Source organism: Oncorhynchus masou, chromosome 10, assembly GCF_036934945.1.
Source record: "Oncorhynchus masou masou isolate Uvic2021 chromosome 10, UVic_Omas_1.1, whole genome shotgun sequence".
NCBI lineage: Eukaryota > Metazoa > Chordata > Actinopteri > Salmoniformes > Salmonidae > Oncorhynchus > Oncorhynchus masou.
This window is the reverse complement of record NC_088221.1, coordinates 28,457,183-28,468,092: the sequence shown is the minus strand read 5'-3', so window position 1 is coordinate 28,468,092 and position 10,910 is coordinate 28,457,183. Positions and strand designations below refer to the sequence as shown.

Genomic DNA, 10,910 nt, shown 5'->3' with positions numbered 1-10,910 from the left:
GGAAGCAGAACGTTTTTTTAAATATATTTTATTCTCAAAGTGGTTTTACAGTAGTTCTCATCTCATTGTGTCTCCAGGGTTCTGAATCAAATCACGCTGTTGTTCTCAGAGGATTAGGAACTGGAATGCCAAACAGCCCTGTTACATCACTCTATCAACCAACTACACTCCTCTCGCTTCCACCTCACCAGCAAGAACAGTTATTACAATCAAACCAGAAGGGATCAATCTGTTGGCCACTGATCTAAAAGCAAATTCACCTTCACAATCCACTTACAGTGCCTTCAGAAAGTATTCACAACCCTTGACATTTTCCACATTTTGTTGTGTTTACAGCCTGAATTTAAAATTGATTAATTTTAGATTTTTTTGTCACTGGCCTGCACACAATACCACATAATATCAAAGTGGAATCATATTTGTAGAATTTTAAAAAACAAATTAAGCATGGTGAAGTTATTAATTACAATTTGGATAGTGTATCAATACACCCAGTCACTACAAAGACACAGGCGCCCTTCTGAACTCAGTTGCCGGAGAGGAAGGATACTGCTCAGGGATTTCACTATGAGGCCAATGGTGACTTTAAAACAGTTTAATGGCTGTGATAGGAGAAAACTGGAGGATGGATTAACAACATTGTAGTTACTCCACAATACTAACCTAATTGACAGAGTGAAAAGAAGGAAGACTGTACAGAATAAAAATATTCCAAAACATACATCCTGTTTGCAACAAGGCACTAAATTAATACTGCAAAAAATGTTGCAAAGCAATTCATTTTTTTTCCTGAATACAAAATGTTATGTCTGGGGAAAATCCAATACAACATATTCAGCGTTTTCAGGATAAAAGATTTACGGAATGGAGCTAAGCAAATTCAAAATCCTAGAGGAAAACCTGGTTCAGTCTGCTTTCCACCAGACACTGGGATATTTATTCACCTTTCAGCTGGACAATAACTGGAGTATATACTGGAGTTGCTTACCAAGAAGACAGTGAATGTTCCTGACTGGGCAAGTTACAGTTTTGACTTTAATCTGCCTGAAGAATTTTGATAAGAATAATGGGTAAATATTGTACAATTCAGGTGTGCCAAGCCCTTACAGACTTCCAAGAAAGACTCACAGCTGGCGCATATCCCAACGTCAGGCCTCAGCCAGATCATCAGGTTTTTACGCCCAGCTGGCTCGTCAGGCTGCCACGCCTCAGCCGGATCATCAGGCTCCCACGCCTCATCAGGATAGACAGGCTCCTACGCCTCAGCGGGATAGACAGGCTCCTACGCCTCAGCGGGATAGACAGGCTCCTACGTCTCAGCGGGATAGACAGGCTCCCACGCCTCAGCCGGACCATCAGGCTCCTACGCCTCAGTCGGCTCATCAGGCTCCCACGCCTCAGCAGGATAGACAGGCTCCTATGCCTCAGCGGGATAGACAGGCTCCTACGCCTCAGCGGGATAGACAGGCTCCTACGTCTCAGCGGGATAGACAGGCTCCCACGCCTCAGCAGGATAGACAGGCTCCTACGCCTCAGCGGGATAGACAGGCTCCTATGTCTCAGCGGGATAGACAGGCTCCTACGCCTCAGCGGGATAGACAGGCTCCCACGCCTCAGCAGGATAGACAGGCTCCTACGCCTCAGTCGGATCATCAGGCTCCCACGCCTCAGCAGGATAGACAGGCTCCTACGCCTCAGCGGGATAGACAGGCTCCTACGTCTCAGCGGGATAGACAGGCTCCCACGCCTCAGCAGGATAGACAGGCTCCTACGTCTCAGCGGGATAGACAGGCTCCTACGCCTCAGCGGGATAGACAGGCTCCTACGTCTCAGCGGGATAGACAGGCTCCCACGCCTCAGCAGGAAAGACAGGCTCCTACGCCTCAGCCGGATCATCAGGCTCCTACGCCTCAGCCGGATCATCAGGCTCCCACGCCTCAGCAGGATAGACAGGCTCCTACGCCTCAGCGGGATAGACAGGCTCCTACGTCTCAGCGGGATAGACAGGCTCCCACGCCTCAGCAGGATAGACAGGCTCCTACGCCTCAGCCGGATCATCAGGCTCCTACGTCTCAACGGGATAGACAGGCTCCCACGCCTCAGCAGGATAGACAGGCTCCTACGCCTCAGCCGGATCATCAGGCTCCCACGCCTCAGCAGGATAGACAGGCTCCTACGCCTCAGCAGGATAGACAGGCTCCTACGCCTCAGCGGGATAGACAGGCTCCTATGCCTCAGCGGGATAGACAGGCTCCTACGCCTCAGCAGGATAGACAGGCTCCCACGCCTCAGCGGGATAGACAGGCTCCTACGCCTCAGCAGGATAGACAGGCTCCTACGCCTCAGCCGGATCATCGGCTCCCACGCCTCAGCGGGATAGACAGGCTCCCACGCCTCAGCAGGATAGACAGGCTCCTACGCCTCAGCCGGATCATCAGGCTCCCACGCCTCAGCAGGATAGACAGGCTCCTACGCCTCAGCAGGATAGACAGGCTCCCACGCCTCAGCGGGATAGACAGGCTCCTACGCCTCAGCGGGATAGACAGGCTCCTACGCCTCAGCGGGATAGACAGGCTCCTACGTCTCAGCGGGATAGACAGGCTCCTACGCCTCAGCGGGATAGACAGGCTCCTATGTCTCAGCGGGATAGACAGGCTCCTACGCCTCAGCGGGATAGACAGGCTCCTACGCCTCAGCAGGATAGACAGGCTCCTACGCCTCAGCCGGATCATCAGGCTCCCACGCCTCAGCAGGATAGACAGGCTCCTACGCCTCAGCGGGATAGACAGGCTCCTACGCCTCAGCGGGATAGACAGGCTCCTACGCCTCAGCGGGATAGACAGGCTCCTACTTCTCAGCGGGATAGACAGCCTCCTACGCCTCAGCGGGATAGACAGGCTCCCACGCCTCAGCAGGATAGACAGGCTCCTACGCCTCAGCAGGATAGACAGGCTCCCACGCCTCAGCGGGATAGACAGGCTCCTACGCCTCAGCGGGATAGACAGGCTCCTACGCCTCAGCGGGATAGACAGGCTCCTACGTCTCAGCGGGATAGACAGCCTCCTACGCCTCAGCGGGATAGACAGGCTCCTACGTCTCAGCGGGATAGACAGGCTCCTACGCCTCAGCGGGATAGACAGGCTCCTATGTCTCAGCGGGATAGACAGGCTCCTACGCCTCAGCGGGATAGACAGGCTCCTACGCCTCAGCAGGATAGACAGGCTCCTACGCCTCAGCCGGATCATCAGGCTCCCACGCCTCAGCAGGATAGACAGGCTCCTACGCCTCAGCGGGATAGACAGGCTCCTACGCCTCAGCGGGATAGACAGGCTCCTACTTCTCAGCGGGATAGACAGCCTCCTACGCCTCAGCGGGATAGACAGGCTCCTACGTCTCAGCGGGATAGACAGGCTCCTACGCCTCAGCGGGATAGACAGGCTCCTATGTCTCAGCGGGATAGACAGGCTCCTACGCCTCAGCGGGATAGACAGGCTCCTACGCCTCAGCTGGATCATCAGGCTCCTACGCCTCAGCGGGATAGACAGGCTCCTACGCCTCAGCCGGATCATCAGCCTCCTACGCCTCAGCGGGATAGACAGGCTCCTACGCCTCAGCCGGATCATCAGCCTCCTACGCCTCAGCGGGATAGTCAGGCTCCTACGCCTCAGCCGGATCATCAGCCTCCTATGCCTCAGCGGGATAGACAGGCTCCTACGCCTCAGCGGGATAGACAGGCTCCTACGCCTCAGCGGGATAGACAGGCTCCTACGCCTCAGCAGGATAGACAGGCTCCTACGCCTCAGCTTGATAGACAGGCTCCTACGCCTCAGCAGGATAGACAGGCTCCTACGCCTCAGCGGGATAGACAGGCTCCTATGCCTCAGCGGGATAGACAGGCTCCTACGCCTCAGCGGGATAGACAGGCTCCTATGCCTCAGCGGGATAGACAGGCTCCTACGCCTCAGCGGGATAGACAGGCTCCTATGCCTCAGCGGGATAGACAGGCTCCTATGCCTCAGCGGGATAGACAGGCTCCTACGCCTCAGCGGGATAGACAGGCTCCTACGCCTCAGCGGGATAGACAGGCTCCTATGCCTCAGCGGGATAGACAGGCTCCTACGCCTCAGCGGGATAGACAGGCTCCTACGCCTCAGCGGGATAGACAGCCTCCTACGCCTCAGCCGGATCATCAGCCTCCTACGCCTCAGCGGGATAGACAGGCTCCTACGCCTCAGCGGGATAGACAGGCTCCTACGCCTCAGCGGGATAGACAGGCTCCTACGCCTCAGCGGGATAGCCAGGCTCCTACGTCTCAGCAGGATAGACAGGCTCCTATGCCTCAGCGGGATAGACAGGCTCCTATGCCTCAGCGGGATAGATAGGCTCCTATGCCTCAGCAGGATAGACAGGCTCCTACGCTTCAGCGGGATAGACAGGCTCCTACGCCTCAGCGGGATAGACAGGCTCCTATGCCTCAGCGGGATAGACAGGCTCCTATGCCTCAGCGGGATAGACAGGCTCCTATGCCTCAGCGGGATAGACAGGCTCCTACGCCTCAACAGGATAGACAGGCTCCTATGCCTCAGCGGGATAGACAGGCTGCTACGCCTCAGCGGGATAGACAGGCTCCTATGCCTCAGCTGGCCCGCCAGGCTCCCACGCCTCTGCTGGTTCATCGGGATTCTACTCCAATCCGGCTTGTCCAGCGCCGTGTCTCGGCCCATCAGGCTCGCCCAGGTGGGACGCTGGGTGGTGCCCCTTGAGGGGGGGTGGTACTATCACACCTGCTCCCCTCTTCCCCCCCCTGGCACTCGAGGGTGCCAGGATGCCCTGCATTATGCACTCCTGCCACCATCATTACGCACACCTGCCTTCCCTCATCACGTGCATCAGCGATTATTGGACTCATCTGGACTCAATCACCTGTTAATTACCTCCCCTATATTTGTCAGTTCCCCGGTGCTGCATTGACTGTCATCTGTCTTTGTGTTTCCCAGTTCTGACGCTGTTCCTGTCCTGTTACATGTCCGTTCCTAATTAAATGTCAACTCCCCGTACCTGCTTCTCTTCTACAGCGTTTCCTTACAATTTCTTTATTTAGTTTTCAATACATTTTCAAATAGAAATCTAAAGGCATGATTTCACTTTGTTATTATTGTGTAGATGGGTGAGAGAAAATATATTTATTCCATTTTGAATTCAGGATGTAACGCAACAAAATGTGTAATAAGTCAAGGAATATGAATATTTTCTGAAGGCTGTTCATCAGAGACACAATATCAGGCGTCTCTCACTCGTAGATGGGTTGACAGGGGGCCAGCAGCCATTGAGAGTTAGGAATAGCTGAGTGAAAAACATATTTTGTTGGTTATATCATATGGAAGATGCTTATATTTAAATATCTCTGGTTATTTTTTCACAAGAACTAAGGCAGCCACATTGGATACAACTATTCAAATGTATTATGATTTCAGGATGTATTTGATTGATGTCAATTCAGTTTCAGTTCATTATGATTCACATGAGAGGTTTCCTTTTGTTGTCCCAAATTCCAAGTTCTATTGATTGAATGGATAGCGCTGTATTGCTTTCGTCGTTATTCATCAAGCTGGTTCTGGCGCCCCCTGCTGTTAAGTCACAGTTTGGAGAACTGGATGAGGTTCCTGTTGATCTCAGCCACGTTCCTGCACCCTAAGGGAGGAAAGACCAACAAAACATTAGTGTTGCAATGTTATGAGGTTGAGATAAAGAGAGGTAAGCAAGGGGTTTTAATCTCAGACTGGAAAAAATATGATTATGTAAGAAGTTTGGTTCCTTACTCACCAGACAGAGCCATTGACAGACGGAACTCATTGTTGAGGATATGTAGTACCTCCTTCAACCCCTCTTCACCCTGAAAGAACAAACACAGGCAGCAAGACAGTTTGTTATGCTCAGTATCTCAAGATAATAGGTTGATCACACACAATGTTAATTGTTACCTTATAGGCGAGGCCCCACACGGCCGGCCTGCCGATGAACACACACTTGGCTCCCAGAGCTACAGCCTTCAGCACATCACTACCAGTGCGGACACCCCCGTCCAGATATACCTCGATCCGCCCCTGCACTGTGTCCACAATCTCAGACAGGGCATCTATCTGGGTTGTAGAGAGAGAAAAGAGCAGAGGAAACTTCCTATGGAATATTAAGTATCATTTAAAACAACTGATATTCAAATCAACATTCTATGATGTGTGGACCTCCAACCATCTTTGTGGTACCATTTGAAAGTTAATATTTATATTGTATTCCCTTTTAGTACATTTATCAGCCATAACATGACACCCACCCTGTATTCGAGAGCATGCTGTATCTAAACTGATGGCTGGCACAACACAAACACTTCAGATGATGTAAAATAGGGTCGAGGCTAGGAAATTTAAAAAGGTATTGAACAGTTTGACAACCCTGTTTTTAAGATTTTCAATGATAAACTCAACTGTTTATCTTTTCCAGTGATGAGGACACGGACGTCTCATGGTATGGTGGGTTTTTGCAAAAACCTTTGAGCACTTCTATCTCTTGAATGTGTTGGCATTCAGGTCCAAAATTTTACTTCTGACCACTTCTAAAATGGGCAAACATGTATGAAAAGGGGTGTGGTCAAAAGTGATTGAAATCAAATGGAACGACCCTGTCCCTTAAAATCAACATTTCATGAAATCAAATGGAACGACCCTGTCCTTTAAAATCAACGTTTCATAAACAAAATGGTGTTTGGCTTGCTGACTGTAGGGTCAAATAGAGGCGAGATGATGATGAAGTGATATACTCTGTGCCCATTCTTACTGTGGCGGGCCCTCCGTCCAGCTGGCGTCCTCCGTGGTTGGACACGATGATGCCCTGGACGCCGTGCTCCACGGCCAGCTCAGCGTCCTCCTTCGTCAGGATGCCTTTGATGATGATGGGCAGGCGGGTGAGAGACTGCAGCCAGTACACGTCCTTCCAGCTGATGGAGGGGTCCAGGGTGTTGGCAGGGACCCCATACTCCTCACCCGCAGGACCGGCAGCCTCCTACAGAGGTAGTTAAAGGGACACCCACCCAGACACGACAGACGCATACAGTGCAGAACAAAACACATACACACAGAAGGAGGCCTCATGGGAAATTAGTATTAGTTAGTTGGATTATTCTTAAATAGTTCTAGAGCAGCTACTGTCTCTCTACTATGGCACTATGGGCTGGTTTCCCAGACACAGATTAAGATTCTCCATTGACAGTGTTTTTTAGTCCAAGACTAGACTTCATCTTTGTCCAGGAAACCATCCCTATATGATTTTATGGTAAAAATCATTACAGTTATAAATATTGACCTGGAAGACACCGTCAAAGTTCTTGACCTTGAGGTGTGGCGGGAGCTTGAACTGGTTGCGTATATCGTTGCGGCGCTTCCCGGTGTAGGGCACGTCGACGGTGAGGACCAAGGCCTTGTAGCCCAGGGCCTCCACACGGTGAATGATTGATTCAGAAAGCTTTCTGTCCCGGTACACATAGAGCTGGAACCAGCGGTAGCCGTTAGGTGCTGCAGCCGCGATCTCCTCCACAGAGCAGGTGGAGTAGGTACTGGTGATGTAACATGTGTTCACTGCCTCCGTAGCTGAGGAGAGAGAGAGTTTCAAGTAGAACATATATATTTTTTTTTGCACAAGTACAGTACAGGAAGGCACAATTTATTTACACATGGGGGGATTGTGGGGCAAGTGTTTAAATTGTGCATTAGCAATAGTAAACAAGCGCAATAGTAAACAAGAGAAAGAGATTTTGAGTGGACCACCCCTAGAATACTCAGTGACAACAAAGCTATTTGCCTAAAGAGCTCAAACTCTACAGCTGTTGAACCCCCTCCTAGTCCTCACCCCTGGCGGTGGCCATCTCTCCCTCATGCCAGGCCAGGCAGTGGAAGGCAGTGGGGGCGATGCCCACAGGGAAGCTGATCTCTGTGCCCTGCACCGTGGTCCTGGTGTCACACACTGACACGTCCCGTAGAATCCGTGGTCGCAGACGGATCCTGGGACCGAGACAAAGTGATTATTTTGGATCTTCCAAGTATTACTGTTTGAGGTGTGCTGTTATTGAGTGTTGTTAGTGACTGACATTGAATCGTGGGTACTGTAGTTTGCAGGATGGGGAGAGGTACTTACCGTTTGTAGGCCAGCAGATTGTCATCCCTGGTGCAGCACTCGTCTGCTCCGGCTGCGTAGTAGTCCCATGTGGCCTTGGAGAGGTGCTCCTTCGCATACTCCTCAAAGTCTGTGAGACATACCATAGCCATCTCAGCACAGCAGGTCCCCTCTCTGTAGGATATATGATCACTGTCAGGGACAGCAGTTGTAAAGAAATGCTATCAATATGTCAATTACACTATCATGTAATCCTGTATTAAAAGCAGAATGGATAAATGCTTATTGCATTTGTGGAGATTTAACATAGTAAAAACACTGTTCGTTGTTGTAAGCTGAGTTGAAAATTGTGCAATTTAAACACATACAATAACTGCAAACATCTTCTGGTGCATATTTTACACAAATACACAAATACATTCAGTGGCGTCACCAGAACCTGGGGTGTCACGTATATTCCCTCTCCAGCGCTCTAGGTCACGAGGCTGCTCTTTACGCACACCTGTCACCATCGTTATGCGCACCAGCGACGTCATCAGATTTACCTGGACTCCATCACTTGCCTGATTACCTTCCCTATATATGTCACTCCCTTTGGTTACTTCCCCATTCCTTCCCCTTCCCCATTGGTTCTGTTTCAGTTTCATGTCTGTGCGTTGTTCATGGTTTTTGTTTTGTATTATGTTTAGTTTATTTATTAAATGATTCACTCCCTGAATTTACAGGGACTTCCTGACTCCCAGCGCACACGATACAGAGGGCTCATGCTGCATTCTAGCCAAGAAGGAAGTGGAAATGTAATACACACGACTGGTAAAAATCCACTTGAATGGTCCTCCATGTAGACAACTCGTCTATCATCCTGAGCTCCCACTTCTCCCACATGCTGACCTCTGATTTCACCTACTAAGGAAATTAACTCGATAACAAATGCAACAACAAAACATTATGTATAAAAAACAATCTATTAATATTAATTACAAGCATGATAGTTGTACTTTTAGTTTATGGTTTACGCAGCTTTTTATTTTTTTTTATTTTTATTTTTTATTTTTTTAGCCAATCTGCGTTTCTCAACGAGTTCAAAGCATGTGAATGCAACCAACTGGTATTTACGACTTCACAACTGGTAATGTCCCACCTCCCACTTGATTACAAACGCTGCATTAACCCCAAATGATTTTGGGATTGGGATGTTCCTGCATGTGGGAACACCCCGCGCATCCCATTGGTTACTGCATGAACCCCCCCCCCCCCCCCCCCCTTGAGCATCCCCTTCATTCCCCGAACATGCCATCTTCATACTCGTGTGACACTTTTGATGTTCTGGATTTTCCCTGATTGTCTATGTGATTATTTTTTATCAGCCTGCTGTGTACCGGCGTCCAGATGCAGGAATGCCCACATGCAGGGACACCCTGAATTGTGGGTTGCAATTAACCCTTCTCAATAAAACTAGGCTACACTGCATTACAAACTGCATTGGGAATACAACTGGGCCTGGATCTGCGCGCACAGGGAGGACCTCAAATTACCCAAAGAAAATGAAGGACAAAATGCAAAATTAGCCTACTTGTCAACACCAGTCTTTTTTTCATTTGTAAAAATGCCTACGGGACTAGCAAAATACTAAACAATTACCATGACAAAGCAAGACATCTACACAATACATTTCTATCCAGAAAACATAACAGTGCAGTCACTTTCATCTTTTTTCCTTATCAAACAAAATGATTGCAGTAGCCTATAAATCTCCTTTCCTTCAGTTGAGTATCGTAACTAGTTTACCACGTCAACAGACTATGCATTCACCTAGTAGTTGTCATTTCACGAAATGTCAATCTGTGTCTGAAAAAAAATTATTTCGATGCAAACTCAAGTCGATAGGGTTGCACACGAGTGAAACAGCAAAAAATGCAACACACACGGCAACTACTGAACACAGACAGACAGAGGGCGGGGTGTAAAACTCCCCAAAAATAAATATAATTGATCAATGCTCCAAAAATATTAGGGGAAAATATAGGCCTACCTTCTCACGCATAGGCTATGGTGAATGATAACACAAATTGCAAACCTAGCAAGCCCTAAAAAACAGGCAACTGCTTATTCTGAAATGAGCTCTGTAAAAGTGTTAACAAATGGTTAACAGTGCATCTCTCATCTTGGCAGTGTTGTACTATGAACTCCATTAAATATTAACCATTTTCAAGAGACTGAGGACATCTTAGTCCATTTGAAAACACCAACGCACCCAAACTAATTTTAATTGGCCTAACCTGAGAATGAACCTCATAACATCATAACGGATTGTAATTTTAGTAGATGTCAACAACATTTCATCAATCCCACTTGCATCAAAATACATTTAGGAATTGAGTTTGAAGGATTTACTAATATCATTCTGTATTACTCACCACTAGTCCTTATGACATCAACTCCATTCTGAAATGTCTGGTGTCTGACGATGCAGCTCATAGTTAGTTCTATTCCTATTGTGTGATTGTGTGCTTTTGTGTGACTTCAATAAAACTATCACAGAGATTAACACGGACAGTGAGTGTGACCCCGCAGAGGCTAGAAATGTGCTGATGCCACAGTGATCCATAGAGAGGGGAGTGGGGTCGCACATTACATACTACAGCACAGATGGGGAAATACATACTAGGCCTACATATAAAACACACAGAATGTGGCAAACATCAGCATGGTCAGTAACACAAAGCACTACAGTAACAGTACTGTTC

At 48.7% G+C, this 10,910-nt stretch overlaps 1 protein-coding gene across 3 annotated transcripts; it reads right to left on the bottom strand.

Moving 5' to 3' along the window:
* Positions 1-4,546: 4,546 nt before the first annotated feature.
* Positions 4,547-10,318, bottom strand: LOC135547463 (2-Hydroxyacid oxidase 2-like). 3 transcript variants are annotated; one of them, XM_064976496.1, is made up of 8 exons: positions 9,976-10,123; positions 8,185-8,355; positions 7,900-8,051; positions 7,357-7,640; positions 6,832-7,056; positions 5,982-6,140; positions 5,824-5,893; positions 4,547-5,691 (listed from the first exon to the last, which is right to left on the bottom strand). In XM_064976496.1, the coding sequence occupies exons 1-8, from the start codon at positions 9,987-9,989 to the stop codon at positions 5,636-5,638; spliced, it is 1,131 nt and encodes a 376-aa protein (XP_064832568.1). In that variant the 5' UTR covers positions 9,990-10,123; the 3' UTR covers positions 4,547-5,635. The 3 variants fall into 3 exon arrangements, with proteins under 3 accessions (XP_064832568.1, XP_064832569.1, XP_064832570.1); XM_064976497.1 differs by having other exon boundaries at positions 8,185-8,337; XM_064976498.1 differs by lacking the exon at positions 9,976-10,123 and adding an exon at positions 10,196-10,318 and having other exon boundaries at positions 4,548-5,691; positions 8,185-8,337.
* Positions 10,319-10,910: the final 592 nt, after the last annotated feature.